Genomic DNA, 21,462 nt, shown 5'->3' with positions numbered 1-21,462 from the left:
TACAAACCCCCCCCCCCCCCCCCCCCCCCCCACCTCAGTGACCTTTCAGCAGCTTTCCTCCTGGTCTTAGATGTCAACGGGGAGCGTCAGATCTCACAGACCACCCTGGTTTATATATTATCCTTCAATAAGCCCATCTGTGCACCGTAACCAGGTCCACAACGTGTGGCTCTCCAGCTGCGCATCCTAGCTGGACAGTCATGCAAAAGACAACAGTGGCCCATGTAGGGACTTAGCTATAAACAGTATCCACTCTGCCAGGCAGTAGTACCCCCCCCCCCCCCCCTGGCCGCATCAATGAGGGTGGCACTTATACAGCTCCCCAGACAATGCTCGGATGCCGTGCTGCCAACTTAACTCTTATTTGTGCACCGGACTGTAGAAAGCGGGCGCATGTAGATATGCAACAACACCTGTGAACCTATTAGAGCCAGAGAGGCGGGGCCTCAGGTGCGCACGGGTGGTCTCGTGCAGGCACATTTCAGCTGCGGCGTATACCTGCATGCAAACCAGCAATTGCACATTCATATGCCTGCTCAGAGGCGCACTACTTGCACCAGCTGTACCACAGGCGCATATAGAACCATAGGATGACCGCTCGCTGTAAATAATTTATGTGTGGCTAGGCGCTGCAGCACCCTTGTGGCGCTATATAAATAAGCAATAATAATCTATTTCATAGCTCTGCCCCTAGATTCAGGGGCTGTTCCCAACCTATTTTTCCCCAAAAAATAGCACCGGTCGCATGTCATTGCGTTTAGTATACAGTAAGGCGCATTATCGCCTTTTATATTTTATCGTCTCCCTGAGGAATGTCACCCAGTGTAAAGTCATCAGAGGACGTCCGGAGAGCCGGCACGATTCCGGCGGGCCGGAACCTTTTGCTGTATCGCCGTTATTCATAACTGCGCTTTAAGATCGTAAACACCATTTTTTTTAATCATCAAAGCAGCTTCTTCAATAAATAATGAATAGCTGAATTAACAAATCATTAAGTAGGAGGCTGTAATTAGCAGCTTGCAGGCTGTAAGCCCAAAGGACAGGCGATGGCAGGTCGGTGACTAGTTCTCGCCTTACCACAGCTCTTACCTGTCCCCTGGTCATTGACCCTGCAGGTAGAAAGTGAAGATGGCAGCCTGCAGGTGTCCTCAGGTATGAATGGGTTACACAACTGTGTCAGTGTCATTATACAGCGTATTGACGGTGAGCAACCGGGGAGGAGCAGCAAGACTTTCAGCGTTACCCCTCCCTGGGAGTGTAGAGCCAAGGAAACGACAGGAGAGGAACAAGCGGTGAGGAAGAGAGTGGAAGGGGCGGCGAGACTTAACAAGGAGGGGGGTGGGTCACACAGGTGAGTCGGACAGGTAAATGCAGGAACAGAAGGGGAGAGTCACTGACACACTGCAAGACTATACACCAGGGATATAGCAAGCCAGGAACCAAGTCAACACAAGTAGCGTAGAACGTTTCACCGTATCGCTGGCACAATAGTCACCTATTAAAATGCTGCTGGCTCGGGAAACCGGACACCTTGCAACAGACATCACGGAGACCTCCCGATGAGAGCACCTTTCACATGAAGTAAGGAGACACCTGCTGCTGCTGCTGCTGCTGCTGCTGGGCGACAGGGAAACTTTCTCTGAAGAGGAAATAAACGACGTTTGTCACCGGCCTCAATGTTGCATTCACTCCTAGAGGAATACGGCGCAATTTAAGGGGCTTATTCATCAAACGCACTGAGTTTTATCACCTGTTGATAAATGGGCCTCTAAATCCGGGAGCCCACCGATGGCGAACTATTGGTGATGACATCCTATAGGTGCCTGCCAATTACTGCTACGGAGGTCACCGATCGGCGAAGCCACGCTGCACCAACGGGCGTACCGGAAGCGGGCGACCAAGATGTGGGGTCGCCCGCTGCCCGTGAAGATGCTGAAGAAGCACTTTTGGCTGTTACTCCTCTTCTCTATTCTTCTCCTGGGGGTCCTGACGGTCTTCCTTCAGCTGGCGACGTATTCTGACGGCAACCCGATAAACCGCAGTAAGTGTCCCAAACCTGGTGCATGCCAGCACCTCGCCGCCGGTAATGGACCGGTTCTGTTATGGTAACTGTGGTTGATGTCTGTGTGTTTGGTTCTCCAAGTTCTACCTTTTTTATCCCAAATTAAACCCCAAGGCAGCCACCGAGCTTAATTGTGTCCATACAACAGAAAACCAAATCTATATGGACACTCCCGGGTATACCGAGGCAAACGTTTACATTGGCAGGCAAGATGAAGGTGTCATTAATTAGCCGCTGGGTTACAAATTCCCTATAAAAATAATTGTTAGTTATGTGACAACAGTACATAGTATATATACCTGCAGCTACATGTTACTGAGATGGAAATGTTTCCATAGACTAGATCAGATGTCTGGGGTACCGAGTCCGACAGAGGGGTACCGACACAGGAGAACCGACAGAGGGGTACCGACACAGGAGAACCGACAGAGGGGTACCGACACAGGAGAACCGTCAGAGGGGTACCGACACAGGAGAACCGACAGAGGGGTACCGACACAGGAGAACCGACAGAGGGGTACCGACACAGGAGAACCGTCAGAGGGGTACCGACACAGGAGAACCGACAGAGGGGTACCGACACAGGAGAACCGACAGAGGGGTACCGACACAGGAGAACCGACAGAGGGGTACCGACACAGGAGAACCGACAGAGGGGAAAAGACACAGGAGAACCGACAGAGGGGTACCGACACAGGAGAACCGACAGAGGGGTCCCAGGCTCAATGTCCTTTCCCAGACCAGCCAACATTTTTATATACCTCCTCCGGTTGTTGCTCTGGAGCCGGTATGGAGGCAATGGTTGTGAATTGAAGAATCGATAGTTCATAGACAATCAATAGGCCAACACCAGGTGGCCGACATGGACTTGGGTTGCGATGTACAAAAGGTCATAATACAGTGTAATACATGGTTTTGTTGATATTTTAGCCCTAATCCTAACCTAGACCCTGGTGGGTAACTATCCCCCTAGTGCAGTGGTTCCCAAACTGTGTGCCGTGGTACCCTGGGATGCCTCAGGACATTTGCAGGGGTCCTAACACTTCCCCAAGAGCCTACAACTATCCCTAAAAATCATGATAAACAATGCGTCAAGTTTTTCTCTTTTGACCATTTGCCGTTAACCCTTTGACATTGCCGACTGATATTAACCCTTTGACATTGCCGACTGATCTCCATGTCCACAATATAACTTGATATTTCGACCCGTTCATGAAAAAAAACCTTTTTTTTTAATCAACAATTTTTTTTTAGCGTGCACCTTCCACATTATTCGATGTGATGTGGGTGTTTTTCCCCCTGGCCTGGGAATGGATTTTATGTTAAACGTCCATTCACAGCCGTGTGGGCGAACCTTACACGCGGGGGCGGGCGGACCGACAAGCGGCGGGCAGTATCTGGGGGGGGGGGACACAAGGCTGTGAATTCGCAACCTTGCGAGTCAACCAGAATAATAATTAAGGATTACACCCTGCGCTATGCTGCTGCTCTTGTTTAAAATAAAGACTGATATTGAGTATTGCACTGGTGTATGTCTACCGTCACACTTTCCACCTAGCGACTGGATCCCGTTACTATGGTATAATTGTGTACAGGAACAGATACTGAGAATTACACCTGGCTTAAGACATGGGTGTACTAAACACTGGAGAAAGAGAATGTGGGGAGAGATAAAGTACCAGACACCTTGGGCTTGACAAATCACAGGAGCTGGTTGGCTGCTTCATTATCTCTCTCCACTTTGTCACTTTTGCCGGTCTCAGGATTGTGCCCTGGGTAATATATGCGGGACAAGACCAGGAACTAGGAATTGTATACATTCAGAATAAGTGAAGTTTATAGTCTGTGTGCAAACACCAGGGAGTGTACGGTTACTCTGCAAACACGGGGACAAAAGGTGTGTAGTCAGGACTGCACTGTGCCACCGTGTGCTGCCAGCAGGTGTGAGCTCCGCTGGGCATGGGACATATACAGGATTATTTCCCAGTGCAGCCCCCGCAGTGTGATCTGTGCCCACCTGTCACATGATACCATGCCCCATCACACCTGGACCTGGCTCACTAATGGCCTGTTACCATGTAGACAGAACTGGCGTGTCTGTAATGGGTGTGCGGGCACCATGTTACCGGAGACCATGTGCCCTACACAAGGCCACATTCTACGGTATCGCCAGAAAGGAGGGGCCTGTACATGGGCTCCTGGCTGTAGCACAGGTATTGTCTGTCTGTGAGATAAACCACACCCTCACTCTCATTAATACTCATGAATATTTAATGAGGTAACAGTCAATCTATTGGTCAACATGATCCGAAGTTCACATAATCCTGGTGAAGGCAGCATTTGGCCGAAGTGTGTTTTTCACATTTTTTTTCTAACTTTTTTTATACTTGGCCATCCAGGTGGGAACAGTAGTGCTCAAAGTATATCGAACTTTTGCTTGTGTCAACCTTTTTCACGTGTCGACTTTGGTGCGTGTCAACTTTTTTGGGTTGTTGACCATTTCACTGTTGACCTAATGAACCAATCCCTGTTTAGTTCGGATGATCATTCGCGCAGACACAGTTGCTGTTTAAGTGGTTTAGCAACCTGGGACACTGGTTGGGGGGGGGGGGTGCTTTTTGAAATTCAGGACTCTACCAGAGAATCTGGAAGAGCAGGAAACTCTCATATTTCTGAGAAGGGCTCCCAGGGGTACATTTTAGTAAAGCTTCTAAAAAAAAAAAACCTGTGCTATTGCCCATAGCAACCAGTTGAATTCTGTCTATCATTACTCTCTGTTGCATCCAAAAATGATAGAGAGAACCTCTTTTTTTTAATTTGAGAAGATTTAGTAAATGTACCCCCCAGAGTGACCGTAGACCTGGCTCTTTCCCAATGAAGCGAGGGCTCCAGATGCCTGGTGACGCATTCCGTGGCCCAGTTGTAGCATTGAGCAGCAGGATGACGGGATTCGTGGTTCTAACTTTGTGTACAACTTCTGCCTATGTAAGTGTGCGCCGTGTGTTCTCCGTTCTACTCATTTAAATCATTTTTTGGTACTTGTGTATTATTACGGCGTGTTCATCGTACTGCATCTTATCGCATGCAATATAGCGGCATGCAATGCGATGCAATTTTTAATTGTACAAGCACCCAGATGGGTGCTTACAATGTTAAATGCACCCCCATTGTCAATGCCACCCCCACTATCAACGCCAACCCGAAGCGTGGTGAGCCCACGAGGAGCGGCGGTATGTGTCCTCTGACCTTTTTCATAACCCCACTATCCACATTGGCGTGGAGTTGATTTTAGATAGTGTGGCGAGCCCCATGAGGGGACGCGGAATACATGTAAAGTAATCCGCGTCCCTTTGCGGGGCTTGCTGCGCTCGCCACACTTCGGGCTCCGTGGCTCGCTGCGCTCACCCCACTATCTAAGATCAACTCTACGCCAACGTGGATAGTGGGGTTATGAAAAGGTCTGAGGACACTTACCGCCGCCGCTCGCCACGCTTTGGGTTGGCGTTGATAGTGGGGGTCGCGTTGACAATGGGGGTGCATTTAATAATTGTACAATTAAAAATCGCATCGCATGCCATTTTCTGGCATGCGATGCTATGCGATATTTAATTGTACATTCCGGGTCGTTTAACGCGAATATCGAATCGCATACCACTAAATAAGGGATGCGATGCGATGGGCGCCGTGATAATACACAAGTACCCATTTATTTATTTGGTACTTGTGGACTTTCACGGCTCCCATCGCATGCCATATGTAGTGGCATGCGATGACATGCGATTTTTGCCGTTTTTCATGCCTTTTTTTAAATCGCATGCGATTTTTAACAGAAATGCATCCAAATGCATTGAAATTTGTATCAAACATGTTCAATGGCCCCAAATGTCATTTTTCAGGCTGTACCACCCCCACTATCAACGTGAACCCGAAGCGTGGCGAGCGGCGGCGGTACGAGTCCTACGACATACCCCCACTATCCACGTTGGCGTGGAGTTGAGAATAGAAAGTGTGGCGAGCGCAGCGAGCCACCGAGCCCGAAGCGTGGCGAGCGGACGCGGACACCTGTGAAGCCCGCGAGGGGATGCGCTTCGGGCTCGGTGGCTCGCTGCGCTTGCCACACTTTTTATTCTCAACTCCGCGCCGACGTGGATAGTGGGGGTATGAAAAGGTCGTAGGACGCGTACCGACGCCCCTCGCGTGCTCGCTGCGCTCGCCACGCTTCGGGTTGCCGTTGATAGTGGGGGTGGTACAGCCTGAAAAATGACATTTGGGGGCCATTGAACATGTTTGATACTAATTTCAATGCATTTGGATGCATTTCTGTTAAAAAATCGCATGCGATGCGATTTTTTTACTATACGATGGACATCGTGGGAGCCGTGATTGTCCACAAGTACCATTTATTTTTTTGGTTCTACGTTTGAAGCTACGCTAATAGTGTAGCCCAACGGCTGCCTTACTTGTGTAGTTTCACGGCAGCAGCCTAAGCTATGTTATCAGGGTAGGTTGCCGCCTTGAAACTACACAAGTGTTGCCGGGAACTGCATCTCTGTCCCCAGCGTCTCTGGCCTAGTCAGCGCTTCTCTCACACCTCCGGCGCCAGCATGATCCCTTCTCTTTGGCAGAGAGGGGATCATGGTGGCGTCGGCGGAGTGGCGCTCCATCTTTTATGAGACGAAGGAGCGTCTCAGACGCGCCTACAATGATACGCTCCTGCGTCTCAGTACCTATTGCGGCAGGGTACAGCAACCCTGCGGACAGGGTTAACCGGGAACCTGACGCCGATTCTGAAAGGGACGCTACACTAACTGCGTAGCTGCCGCCGTGAAACTACAAGTTGGACAGTTTAAAAAATGGAAAAAGTTTTAAAATACTTCTTATCTATAATCTCCAACCTGAGACGGCAGCAGCGGAACAGGTATGTCTGGCTGTAACCTGCGCCTGGGCCACTAATACGTCGGCGAGGCTGCGACATGAGGTTGACGGTGCAGGCCTCCCTCATCAAATTGTTGTAGAGGACGGTGGTCTTCTGCGAGATGGACAGATGTCGCTCACAGAAGCGGATGCTGGTCAGCTCCTCTGCTCAACAGAACACTAATTGGATGAGGGTAACAAAGGTCAGATGGCACCCTCTGAACCATTGCACAGCCCTGACACTGCCCTTCTTTCCACAGCTGCGGATGTGGCATCCGCTCCCTCACATTTAACTTCATAGGGTGGCCATTGGGACAGGTCTGGGTGTCAGGCAGGAATTTGTGCCTTTGTAAAAAAGCCACCGACTCCTCCTCCGTCTGCGGCAGGTTAAAAAGAGTAACCTTTTCAGCAGCCATAACTGAACTGTGCTCAATCTAACAGCTGACTGACTAGGCTAACTGCGTACCGCTGACCGACTACGCTAACTGTGTACCGCTGACTGACTACGCTAACTGTGTACCGCTGACTGATTACGCTAACTGTGTACCGCTGACTGATTACGCTAACTGTGTACCGCTGACTGACTACGCTAACTGCGTATCGCTGACCGACTACGATAACTGCGTACCGCTGACTGACTACACTAACTGTGTACCGCTGACTGACTACGCTGGTCGCGGGAACACTACGCAAATTCTGAAAGGGACGCTACACTAACTACATAGCTGCCGACGTGAAACTACACAAGTACCTTTTTTTTTATTAAAGTTGGACAGTTTAAAAAATGGAAAAAGTTTTTAAATACTTTTTATCTATAATCTCCAACCTGAGACGGCAGCAGCGGAACATGTATGTCTGGCTGTAACCTGCGCACCTGGCTATCGGCTCCTGGAGAGGTCAAAGAGCATTTAGTTTCCAGTTCCTCACACATTATGTTCTGCGATCAGTTACGGGGAGGGGTTATAAGTGAGAAAAGCCTCTACGGCTCTGATGGTGATCCGCCGGCTGCAGTTGGCATCTGCAATGTTACGCTAGTTTAGTATCAGCCCCCCCCCAGGTGTACATCCGTGAGTCGGAACGGGCATGTTCCGAGATGCCCTCTTACCGTGTCTTTACACGCAGCCATTGGTCGCACCATCTTACCTTATGCCGGCCCCATGTTAGGCGCAGATCCTCCTATGCTAGCGATAAATCGCCTGAGTTTGCGACTAATTGGGCAGAAAGCCTGCGATACTCCCATAAGATGCGGGATATCTGCGCGTCTGAAAAGCCGCCACTCAGGAACGCCCTATACATTTATGATGCTGCGTCTCCATAGTAACTGCACCTCTGTGTGCACATAACAGGGGGGACACATGCTCTGTGCGACTTCTCAGTAGTTTAGGGGCCCATTTATCAAGGATCGCATTTACAATGCGGGTGACAAGTGCGCTAGTAAACAACATTTTATAACATATAAAATTTCACCTTTACTCGGCTCATATAAAACAGCAAGAAATTAATTTTTATAAGATGCACTGGGTGAAATGTAATCGGGTGAGAGAATCAATTTTATATGTTGTAAATTGTGGTTTTATTAGCGCACTTCTGTATCTTTCACTTTATTCCTTACTTCCTCCTCCACTAACAGGGAGGATATATAGTAGTGCAGCTTGTTTTTCCCCAGTCCCCCTAGCGCAGGGCTGGGCAACACCGGCCCTCCAGATGTTAATGAACTACACATCCCAGGATGCTTTGCATTAGTTTTGCTATGTGGCCATGCTGAAACTGATGCAACGCATGCTGGGATGTGTAGTTCATCAACATCTGGAGGGCCGGTGTTGCCCAGCCCTGCCCTTGCGCCTCCTTGAGTTATTTGTATGTGTCTCTGTAGTGGAGTCATGCAGTAAGCACCTTCCCTCTGAACTCTAAATTTGGAGGGTTTCACACTGCTGAGCCTATACAAGATTTCTCTGTGAAGAAAGTAACTGTTGTGTTTTTTTGGATGCCACACCTTTGGACCCTATTGGAAATACATGTCTGTTTATCATAATTGGATATACACATAGCTGTATCGGTTATATTTTTGCCCCTGATGAAGTCATTGTTATTACGAAACGCGTCGGGATTTCTCTTCAGACCGAACTAACCAACCCACCAGAGATACTATTGGAATTGTTCATGTACTGGGATAAACATGTTATGTACTTTGTCACACCTTGCTAGGTGTTTATATATGTCCATACATTATTTTATTCATTTTGAAACCCCACTTTCCACTTTCTTGCGATGTACATTGCCGCATTGCTGGTTTGCACTGGTGTGTGCCCAGCTCCTGAATCCTGCATTAATCCTGTGTGGACCCTGCTCCCATAGACACGGTTCCGTGCAGGCACTGCGCCGCTGTCTGGTCTCGGAGACTGTTGGCTTTGGGCGCAGCTGTGCCGGGGGCAGGTAATAATGACACATCCTGTGTTTGTGATGTGTATCACAGCTGCTCCTGGTAATTGGTCCCTTGTGTCATTGTACCTAGAGGAGTAATCACAGGCCCAGTGTGTGACATGGGCAGAGCGGGTGATGTATGTAAGGAAAGCTAGCAATCAATAAATACAAGGATACTGCAATAATATACATATATAACGCTCCGTACAGGGAATATACGTATCAGTCCTTGGCCCATCGGAGCTCTCACTCTTTGGGAAATTTACTAAGAAGGCTGATTTACGTCCGTTCCCATGTATGAACGGGTACGACTGGGATCGGACGAAAATACCACCAGAGATAACAGCGATTTACTTAGCTGCTGTGATCTCAGGATTCCTATTTCCCGACGGCAAAGAGATTCGGATTTAACTGGCGAGTTTCACGGCAGCCAAATACGGGCAAGGCTATATATATATATTTTTTTTTTTTTAAAGAAAAACAGCGTGGGGTGCCGCCGTCCGGCTATAAGCAGCACCGGGCACATTACAGGGATTTTTTTTTTTTAATGGGGTCCTCCTTTATTTCTATGACTAGCCCAGTCCTGGTTCCCAAATACGTATTTCAGAAACTAGCACCGGACACACCACAGCCAGTGTCATGCCACAGTCAGGGGACACTTTTAACATAAGGTCCCCCGGCCAAAGCATAATCACCCTGGCTGGGTCAGCAAAGGCCGGGTCCCTGGTGGAGTGGAGACAACCCCCCCCTCCCAATAATATGGAACCCAACCTAAGTGTTGCTCCCTTAGGTCGTGCACAGCCGGCGGCGCTAAAAATTACTATTATCTTGTTCCGTCATTGGTACCTAATGTGTTGATATTGGCAGAGGTGCGATTGTTCTGGCTGTAAGTAGCTATAACATTGTCTGCCCTGGCACAAGATGATCCATTTCCACTCAGCAAATATAACGACATGAACTCTTTGGCAGCGATAAACGTCACCGTAATTAAAGAGTAAACAGGAGAGAACTATATTCACAAGTCATTAAATACAGTCACAAATCAGCTTTGGGGCTGTTCCTGCGCAATGTACAGACGGCTTATTCACCACTCCGAGAACATAATAAACAGAAGCAATATGCACCTCGGGAGAACCATACCTCCCAGCCGCACCTCCCAGCCCTACCTTCCAGCCGCACCTCCCATCCACACCACCCAGCCGCACCACCCAGCCGCACCTCCCATCCACACCACCCAGCCGCACCACCCAGCCGCACCACCCAGCCGCACCTCCCAGCCGCACCTCCCAGCCCTACCTTCCAGCCGCACCTCCCATCCACACCACCCAGCCGCACCACCCAGCCGCACCTCCCATCCACACCACCCAGCCGCACCTCCCAGCAGATCAGGACTTCTGTTCATGTTAAGGAGTGGGACGTGGCCACCATGCCCTTCTAGGGGTGCAATTTAATAATTAATTGTAATTCCTCCTCTTTTTCTGTCCTAGCACCTCCTCTTTTTTATCTTAACCCTTCCCTCCTTTTTGAGGTGGTCACATAGATCATTCAAATTTTTTATATTTATATAAGACACTCATCCCCTTTGTGTATAACGTTTCCGCCCAGCGTTCTACACAAACCCGCCCCCCCCCCCTAGGGAAAAGACCAGTGTGACACACACCACCACCCCCTTGACATTAACTCCCGCCGCCCAGCCAGGGCTACAGTACACGCCCACCATTACTCCACAGCCACCAGGTGACGCCCCCACCCTCCCTTGATTCACGGACCCCCCAATACACATCCCCTTCCACATCATATGCTCTCTATTTAACACATTTCACCTATAACTCAAGTTGCAATACAGGCATCTTTCATACAATTCTAACCATATTTCTCACAATACAAACGTTCACAAATTAAGGGGGCGCAGCCCCTACGCCGGTGTGAAGAGCGCCCGCGGTGAAGGAGAAAGTAATTATACGATGGTCGCCGAGCAGCAAATGATTTTTCTCCCCTTCTACACAAGCATTAGGTCGACTGTGTTGACATTCGGGTAAAAAAAACAGTGAAAACCCTATGTCGACCTTTTAACTGTGAACCTAGACACTGTCGACCTAAACCCATGTCGACCTTGACCCATGTCGACCTAGAACCATGTGGAAAAAGAGGGTCATGTGACGTCAGCCGCCCGTCCAGGGAAGGCATCAACCTACCTGTGTGCTCAGGAGAACGTCCAGCGTTTTCATAGTGACTCCTATAAAACGCTGGGCGTTCCTATATTCCGGTCCGGTGTCCGCCACCGCCCGCCCCCTCTAGAGCAAATGGCCCGGTAAGTGTGAAACTCGCCCAAGTCGTTCGCTCCTGGGGTTTCCACCTGCGCATAAACGCACATGTGTAAAACCCAAACATCAGGGAAGGGGCCGAATTCATCCCGCTACGATCAGGTCTGATCGGCCCAATACATCACTGGTCTTCTGGAGGCGGCGCTAGTGATGGAACAACAGCGGGCGATGTATTATGTTCTGCCTCTCTGTCATAGTCCCGCTGATAGCGCAGCAGACACCCGATCTCCGCCTTATCTCATTCTGCGTAGCGACTCTATTAATGTATGTCACATGAGTCCGTCCTCTGATATCTCTGTATCCTGAGTGTTGAACCAATAACCCTGTCTGCCTATGAGACTAATTGAGGAGCAGCGGATCTGCATTACAGACGCCTCTGTCTATCTACAGAACCGGTATTGTCGTGTCGTGTACCCCCCCACCCGAGAGCTGTGGGAAATGTGTGTGATTGTGCAGATCAGATAGTAGCACAGGCACCTGGAGGCGAAAGCTCTGAAATGGGTTTAGTTTGCAGAGAGGTGGGATAAGAACCACAAAACTCTGCGATATCACTCTGCTGGTGTTCAAAGTCTCTGCGAAACCCAACACTTGTGCTTCCTCATGCGTGACGGATGCGGCGGGGGGGGGGGGGGATCACAGATGATCCGCGGTCTCCACTTACTGCCATTAAGGCCGGGACTCCATTTCTGGGGCTGCAATAACCTACCAAATTTACAAACCCTGTTTTACAACTTAATTGTACCTGATTTAAATATGTTCCTGTTTTACATATACAGTAACCCAGGAGACAGTGACTGACAGCTGAATACAATAGAGGACAAGTACAGGACACATAACTATAGATGCATCAGCAGGCGGCACTGACATAAGTATCAGGGGGCAGAGAACAAGGGATCCGCAGCGCCCTATTACAGAGTATATAACCCAGGAGACAGTGACTGACACCTGTATACAGTAGAGGACAAGTACAGGGCACATAACCATAGCTGCATCAGCAGGCGGCACTGACATAAGTATCAGGGGGCAGAGAACAAGGGATCCGCAGCACCCTATTAAAGAGTATATAACCCAGGAGACAGTGACTTACAGCTGAGTACAATAGAGGACAAGTACAGGGCACATAACCATAGCTGCATCAGCAGGCGGCACTGACATAAGTATCAGGGGGCAGAGAACAAGGGATCTGCAGCGCCCTATTACATAGTATATAACCCAGGAGACAGTGACTTACAGCTGAGTACAATAGAGGACAAGTACAGGGCACATAACCATAGCTGTATCAGCAGGGGACACTGACATAAGTATCAGGGGGCAGAGAACAAGGGATCCGCAGCACCCTATTACAGAGTATATAACCCAGGAGACAGTGACTGACAGCTTTATACAATAGAGGACAAGTGCAGGGAATATACCTATAGCTGCGTCAGCAGGGGACACTGACATAAGTATCAGGGGGCAGAGAACAAGGGATCCGCAGCGCCCTATTACAGAGTATATAACCCTGGAGACAGTGACTTACAGCTGTATACAATAGAGGACAAGTACAGGGCACATAACCATAGCTGCATCAGCAGGCGGCACTGACATAAGTATCAGGGGGACAGAGAACAAGGGATGCGCAGCACCCTATTACACAGTATATAACCCAGGAGACAGTGACTTACAGCTGAATACAATAGAGGACAAGTACAGGGCACATAACCATAGCTGCCATAAACAGGGGACACTGACATAAGTATCAGGGGCAGAGAACAAGGGATCCGCAGTACCCTATTACAGAGTATATAACCCTGGAGACAGTGACTTACAGCTGTATACAATAGAGGACAAGTACAGGGCACATAACCATAGCTGCATCAGCAGGCGGCACTGACATAAGTATCAGGGGGCAGAGAACAAGGGATCCGCAGCACCCTATTACACACTATATAACCCAGGAGACTGTGACTTACAGCTGTATACAATAGAGGACAAGTACAGGGCACATAACCATAGCTGCGTCAGCAGAGGACACTGACATAAGTATCAGGGGGCAGAGAACAAGGGATCCGCAGCACCCTATTACAGAGTATATAACCCAGGAGACAGTGACTTACAGCTGTATACAATAGAGGACAAGTACAGGGCACATAACCATAGCTGCATCAGCAGGCGGCACTGACATAAGTATCAGGGGGCAGAGAACAAGGGATCCGCAGCACCCTATTACACACTATATAACCCAGGAGACTGTGACTTACAGCTGAATACAATAGAGGACAAGTACAGGGTACATAACCATAGCTGTATCAGCAGAGGACATTGACATAAGTATTAGAGGGAGAGAACAAGGGATCTGCAGAGCCATATTACACAGTATATAACCCAGGAGACAGTGACTTACAGCTGTATACAATAGAGGACAAGTACAGGGCACATAACCATAGCTGCGTCAGCAGAGGACACTGACATAAGTATCAGGGGGCAGAGAACAAGGGATCCGCAGCACCCTATTACAGAGTATATAACCCAGGAGACAGTGACTTACAGCTGTATACAATAGAGGATAAGTACAGGGAACATAACCATAGCTGCATCAGCAGAGGACACTGACATAAGTATCAGGGGGCATAGAACAAGGGATCCGCAGTGCCCTATTATACATTATATAACCCAGGAGACAGTCACTTACAGCTGTATACAATAGAGGACAAGTACAGGGCACATAACCATAGCTGCATCAGCAGAGGACACTGACATAAGTATCAGGGGGCAGAGAACAAGGTATCCGCAGTGCCCTATTATACATTATATAACCCAGGAGACAGTGACTTACAGCTGAATACAATAGAGGACAAGTACAGGGTACATAACCATAGCTGTATCAGCAGAGGACACTGACATATGTATCAGGGGCAGAGAACAAGGGATCCGCAGCGCCCTATTACAGAGTATATAACCCAGGAGACAGTGACTTACAACTGTATACAATAGAGGACAAGTACAGGGCACATAACCAGAGCTGCATCAGCAGAGGACCCTGACATAAGTAACAGGGGGCAGAGAACAAGGGATCCGCAGCACCCTTTTACAGAGTATATAACCCTGGGGACAGTGACTTACAGCTGAATACAATAGAGGACATGTACATGATACATAACCATAACTGCATTAGCAGGCGACATGGACATAAGTATCAGGGTGGCAAAAACCGCAGGATTGGACCACCTATTAGACATACCACCGATCTGTGCGTGAAAGACGTGACAGTCGGGCAGAGAGCGGTGGGCTGCCTGACTGAATTCAGACAAAGAGCAGGTCCATGGCTTTTTTTGAAATGTCGCAATGCCTTGTAAGCCAATCGAAGCTTGCGGACCGGCAGCCAATCAGGACCCACCACTGCCGCTCCTGATTGGCTGCTGGACCGCGAGCTTTCGTGAGATTTCAAAATAGCCGCTGACCTGCTCTGAGACTGAATACAGCCCACCACTCTTTGCCCGGCTGTCACCGCTTTCAATTGGGCCTGCTGACGGCTGACCAAGTTACGGCAAGCAGTAGTATTTAACTCCCCCCATGGCAATGATCATTTCACTCCCCTGTGGCAAGGAACATGCAATCCACCTTGGCAACAAGCATGAAGCCCCTGGCATTGAGCATGTAACCCCTGGCATCAAGCATGAAGCCCCTGCCATTGAACATGTAGGTAAGCGGCACTTATGTGGCATAATATGTAATGGGCATCACAGTGTGTGGCATAATATGTAATGGGCATAACGGTGTGGTATAATATGTAATGGGCATCAGGGTGTGTGGCTTAATAAGCATCACGGTGTATGGCACAATGTGTAACGGGCATCACGGTGTGTGGCATAATGTGTAATGGGCATTAAAGTGTTCCAGTGTTCCAGGACCAGCAATTGGCACCCAGAAGGATAAGCTGAGCTGCAGGAGTTGAAGGTGAGGGGGGTGGGGAATGGGGGGGGTGTTGCCTATTCGGACAGTCCAGGGCCCCAGAATTGCTTTACTTAAAAATTAATCAGGCCCACCGCCCAAAGCAAAGCCACATGGTATAAAAGAGGACATTTACCTCCCTCGGCTGCTGGCCCTGGCCTACAGGGAGCATTGCCCCAGACCATTTAAGGAAAACCATTTTTAATGTAATCATCCCTGCACAAATTCTCCGTAACTCATATTTGTCCCAGTAGGATAAGGTCACAGATACTGTGGAGACAAATCTTGATTCCTCAGTTATACAGACAGATGGGACCCCCAGAGGATCATGTCAGGGGTCCCATCTGTCTGTATAACTCTGACGGGATGCAACTCTGCAGGATCACTATATACAGTATATTATTATTACGGCCCACACAGACTTTCCCGATAGCTTATGTAACATTCCGGATCTTGTGCACGGTGGCCTGTGGTCTACTTTTTTCAAAATTCACAGGAGAGGGATTAGAAGGATCCCTCCCAGATCATTGCATCTCTCCTTCTCGATCTGGCATCAGTAGTGTCAATTGTGGAAAGATGAAGTATTCTAAATTGATGATGGGAATTATTACTCTGCAGCCTGACTCTCTTCCCGTCTCTCTGTCAGGATACAGCAGTTGGAGCGAGCTGGGAAAAGCTCTGTCACACAACAATATTGGCCCTGCGGACCCGAAGCTGGAGTTCTACAGACAAGAGAGGCCGCTGGAACGGGTGAGAGAGGCCTGGGTGTTATCCTGCTGACATTATGGGGCACATTTAACAACCAGCGATATCACACGTTGCGAATGTTAAATGATGCTCCATCTAATCAGCTCCTGGTATGTTGTTCAAACAGATGGCAGTTAGGGGTTAATTGTCTGGAACATCATTTAACATTCACAATGAGTGGTAACAACAATGTCTGCCGCTTTGTGTCATGCCGCTGCGGTGTGAAATGTTCGCTCACACAGGAGGAGCGCAATATTCCATGCACAAAGTTACCCGTGAATGAAACGGCAGTGCCCGGCGCACAGACAGCTGCGTGCAACCGAAAACTTTTGTGGCAACTTTTAAGCGTTCATGGGGTTTTTTGTTTGAGGAACAAATGCCAGCTCTGTGGAACTACATGTCCCAGCATGCTCTGGGAGCCATTAAAGGGAATTAAATGCTGGTGAGATAGCATGGAAATTGGAAGGCCAATCCCGGGACACTGGCAAACGCAGGATTTTTAGAGCGGGGTTTCCAAATGTAATCCAAAATCTCCCACTCTGCAGCGCATTGGAGCAAGTACGGGAGTTCGGGGGAGCAGTGACAGCCTTGAAAACAGTACAGACAGTGGCGTAACTATAGTTACAACTATATTTAACAACCCCCCCTTACCCCTCCGCATGCCGCCGCCAGCACCGCCACATTCAGGGTCCCGACCGCAGCGCAGATCTTGTCCTGGCTCCGTCTCCTCCTGCAGTACTTCTAATGAAAAATAACTATGAGAAAATGGCTGCCCCCTAACAGCAGACAGTTTTTTGGGATGCTAGAGGAGGCGCGGGCCTCCTCTAGCATCCTTAAAAACTGTCTGCTGTTAGGGGGCAGCCATTTTCTGATGGTCATTATAGAACTGCAGGAGAAGACGGAGACGGAGCCGGCGGGGGTTTTAACTTAACTTGGGAAGGTGGGTGGGAGGGCTAGGGGGAGGGAGAGGGGGGGGGCGGCGCTGCCAATATCGGTGGGGGGGTGCACAAATTCTAGCTACGCTGCTGAGTACAGATGGTCTATAGCAGTGGTTCTCAACCCTGGTCCTCAAGGACCCCCAACAGTTCACGTTTTCCAGGTCATCCGGCAGGTGCACAGGTGCACTCATTATTCACTGACACATTTTAAAAGATCACAGGTGAAGCTAATTATTTCACCTGTGAGTCTGTGTGGAGACCTGGAAAATGTGCACTGTTGGACCGAGGTTGAGAACCACTGGTCTGTAGTATAGGCTGTTTCAAATATTTAAATAAGATAAGTGGTCAGGAAAAGGTTAAACATATCATAATTCATAAATACATAAACATAATAGAACCAGTGCTGTACTTTATAAGCTCACAATCTCCCACTTCAGGGTAAGCTCCTGTCTCTTCCTCCTGGCAGCTGCTCTCTGGTCCAGTGTCAGTCGCGTAACTAGCAATTTTGCTCCCCCCTGCCAAAATAAATTCCCACCGGGGATCAAGAGGAGTAGGCAATGCCGCCTGGGGAGTGGGGATCAGGGGAAGCTGGACACTGACATGTGTCACATATTCCCCGGCTAATAGCCAGCGGAGGTGAGCGTGATCTCTCTCCCCCTCTCCCCTACCGCGTCCTGTCAGGTCCTTACCCCGTTTTCCACCTGCCATGCTGTTCCTGGCCACAGTGATCAGACAGCCTATCTGATCGCTGTGGCCAGGTGCGGCGAGGCAGGCGGAAAAACTGTAAATTCTCAGCGCTGTCCTGCACAAACCCTGTCGGCCGACTTGTACACAGCATTGTACATTCGCCGCCTGGGATCCCGGAATACACAGCAGCGCTGCGTGCAAGCTGGAAGGGCAGAGGGCATGGTGGAAGGGGGAGCGCTCTCTGGCGAGTCTGGCTGTCTGTGTGAGGACGCTCAGTGAACCTGTCACTGCGTCCTCACACAGACAGCCAGAGAGCGCTCCCCCTTCCACCATGCCCGCTGCCCTTCCAGCTTGCGTGCAGCACTGCTGTGTATTCCGGGATCTCATCCCAGGCGGTGAATTTACAATGCTGTGTACAAGTCAACACTGAACCTGCGCCCCAGTGGAGCCTGCTCCCCCCCGCCATCGCTGGGGCTGCGGACCCCAAGTTACGCCACTGTCCAGTGTGATGTTTGAGGGCTCAGATCCACACATACAGTAAATGCGGTAGAAGAAACTGGTACACTGTGCAGCAGCTCCGCTCTGTCCCTTACACTGTATGATGTGGTGGCAGCTCCGCTCTGTCCCTTACACTGTATGATGTGGTGGCAGCTCTGCTATGTCCCTTACACTGTATGATGTGGTGGCAGCTCCGCTCTGTCCCTTACACTGCATGATGTGGTGGCAGCTCTGCACTGTCCCTTACACTGTATGATGTGGTGGCAGCTCCGCTCTGTCCCTTACACTGCATGATGTGGTGGCAGCTCCGCTCTGTCCCTTACACTGTATGATGTGGTGGCAGCTCTGCTCTGTCCCTTACACTGCATGATGTGGTGGCAGCTCCGCTCTGTCCCTTACACTGCATGATGTGGTGGCAGCTCTGCACTGCCCCTTACACTGCATGGTGTGGTGGCAGCTGTGCTCTGTCCCTTACACTGCATGGTGTGGTGGCAGCTCCGCTCTGTCCCTTACACTGCATGATGTGGTGGCAGCTCTGCTCTGTCCCTTACACTGCATGATGTGGTGGCAGCTCTGCACTGCCCCTTACACTGCATGGTGTGGTGGCAGCTGTGCTCTGTCCCTTACACTGCATGGTGTGGTGGCAGCTCCGCTCTGTCCCTTACACTGTATGATGTGGTGGCAGCTCTGCACTGTCCCTTACACTGCATGATGTGGTGGCAGCTCCGCACTGTCCCTTACACTGCATGATGTAGTGGCAGTTCAATTGCTCATATTATATACCGGTGCTATTGTAGTCATAATTTAAGGCTCTTGCTAAGAGGAAGGGGGTTTCCGGGCAACCAGAAACCCCCCCTGCATTTGCCTATGAGGGACATTTTTTTAAATTTTGGGATTGAAAAACTCTCAATCCCGGGATTCTGGTGTTTCCCGGGATTGGGCTCCAGTCCTTGCACCACTCTGGGAACTGCTGTGCAGAGGAGGTGCGTGTCCGTGCGGTGTTACCTCTAACATCCTGCCGCACAGCACCACAACCTGGTTACCGGGAAATGCCTGAGTCAAGTGCCGCTGGTGCTCAGCGTAAATAAGCAAATTGGGCCTAAATCCCAGGATCTCACCAACTCTGGGGTCGTCCTCCCTACCTAAATGCAAGCAAACGTTTTCAATTTACTTTATGAAACCCCTTGTTCGCCATTTAATATAAAATCCTGATATCAGGGGAATCTGGATGGGGGTAGTTCCCACTTAATGATAGCTACACGCGGAGGTGGTCTCAGGGAACGAGCGAACACCCTGCTCCACAGCAACCATACTATTATTGCAAATTATTGATTTATTACAATGTATGCTGATTCGGATTCATGTTGCTATATAATTAAATGATGATAATAATAATAATAATAATAATATCTATTTGAGCAGTATGACCTGAGAAAGAGGATTTTCTATAGATATATATATTTATTTCCACAGCCCCAAGATGGCGTCTCCTGGAATCTCTCAGTACCCTGGAGACCCGAGGTACGTCACATTATGGTGCTGATTCCGAGCCGCGTGTAGTTCCTTATTGTTGTCAACTGTGCAAAAATGTCCCTAAACCTCTAGAGCGCACGTGTTATACAGCGCCGCTGCTGTGATCGGTACATATGCTATCAGAATGGTGGCAGACACACTGCTGGGCGATGACCATCGATGTTGAAAACTTTTACCATCGATGGGGAGAACCAGATGCTTTCCCTCCATCGATGGCACAGCAAAACCGATGTTTTGCTTTTGTTTTTTTATTCAAAGTAGCGAGACACTGAGCATAGCTCCGCCCCCTGACACCTGCAAAGCCCCGCCCACATGTTTTGATTGGCCCACAGTCCAATCGGTCAAACATAATAATGGATGATCATTGAAATGTAAAACTATCGATGGTCATCCATTGCATAGTTTTACACTATTGATGGCCAGTTGCACTTTTGCCATTGATGGCAACCATCGATTGCAAAGGCAACGATGGTCATCCCTAGCAACTACTGGGAAGTGACTAGAAGTGCACACAAATATGTCCCGCTCCGTGAGCGTGTTATGGGCGTGCTGTGGGCGTGTCACTGCAAGTTGCTGCATTCCCAGATGCACACCTGCAGACCTAGGAGGGTGTGGTCAACAGAGATTCTGCACCTATCACAGGGCTGATGCTACCACGATACCACTGATGGTTGCATAAAAGGACGCACCAATTGGTATTGCAGCGCGCACAGGTGCTAAATGCGGGCGTCTCATTCCATGCACTACAGAAGGAGTTTGTAACATGTCTGCATGAACGGGTAGATAGATGACCGCCATTGGTGACAGGAGAAAACGTATATAAAGGGCGGGGGGGAGAAACGCTCATTTTTTAAAACTCTGTAAAGAAATTAACAATTGTCATTTGCCGAATTACAAATCTTCCATCTTAGAGTAGTTTGCATTGCATTTATTTCTTGAAGATGACATCATCCAGTTTACATTTGTATTTGGACAAACACTCCTCTGATCTTCCACGCACCCATAACTCTGTGCAGCATCTACAAAGAAATTCCTTCCTTTCAGCTCTTTAATATCGTGTGGGCGATGAGAGTACACTTCACTGTTAAGTGCCCCCATAATAAAAAGTCACATGCCGAGAAGTCAGGGGCCCTTGGAGGCCGTCACCTCACAAGTCTTGAAGATGATGCGTTTTTTGAAAAAGCCTTCGTAGGGATTCCATTGACACCCTTGTGTTATGACACATCGCACCATCTTGTTGAAACCAATTGACCTCATTAACTTGAGGAAACCTAGTTAATTAAATGCAGGGGTGCCATGATGTTTTGTGGTAGAGAGGGTGTGGCTTTGCTGGAAGAGACGTGGCCCCACAACCCGACCCCTGTGTTCATCACCATGGGGTTCCTGGAAATACTGGGCCTGCCTTGTC

General features: G+C 49.2%; 1 protein-coding gene across 2 annotated transcripts in view; it reads left to right on the top strand.

Annotated features, from left to right (window-relative positions):
- The first annotated feature begins 1,078 nt into the window (after nucleotides 1–1,078).
- The window catches only part of B4GALNT3 (beta-1,4-N-acetyl-galactosaminyltransferase 3), a 44,725-nt gene continuing 24,341 nt past the window's right edge, over nucleotides 1,079–21,462 (top strand). For both annotated transcript variants that reach the window (XR_014473294.1, XM_083180979.1), the window contains exons 1-3: nucleotides 1,079–2,041; nucleotides 16,298–16,401; nucleotides 19,995–20,042. Coding sequence is in view for 1 of the 2 variants with exons in the window: in XM_083180979.1 (XP_083037105.1) it covers nucleotides 1,903–2,041; nucleotides 16,298–16,401; nucleotides 19,995–20,042 (291 nt within the window). In the remaining variant the exon portion in view is untranslated. The remainder of the gene's footprint in view (nucleotides 2,042–16,297; nucleotides 16,402–19,994; nucleotides 20,043–21,462) is intronic.

This window comes from Crinia signifera, chromosome 4 (assembly GCF_055691185.1).
Source record: "Crinia signifera chromosome 4, ASM5569118v1, whole genome shotgun sequence".
NCBI classification, from domain to species: Eukaryota; Metazoa; Chordata; class Amphibia; order Anura; family Myobatrachidae; genus Crinia; species Crinia signifera.
The sequence above is the reverse complement of the archived record's forward strand: the minus strand, read 5'-3'. Positions and strand labels throughout refer to the sequence as shown.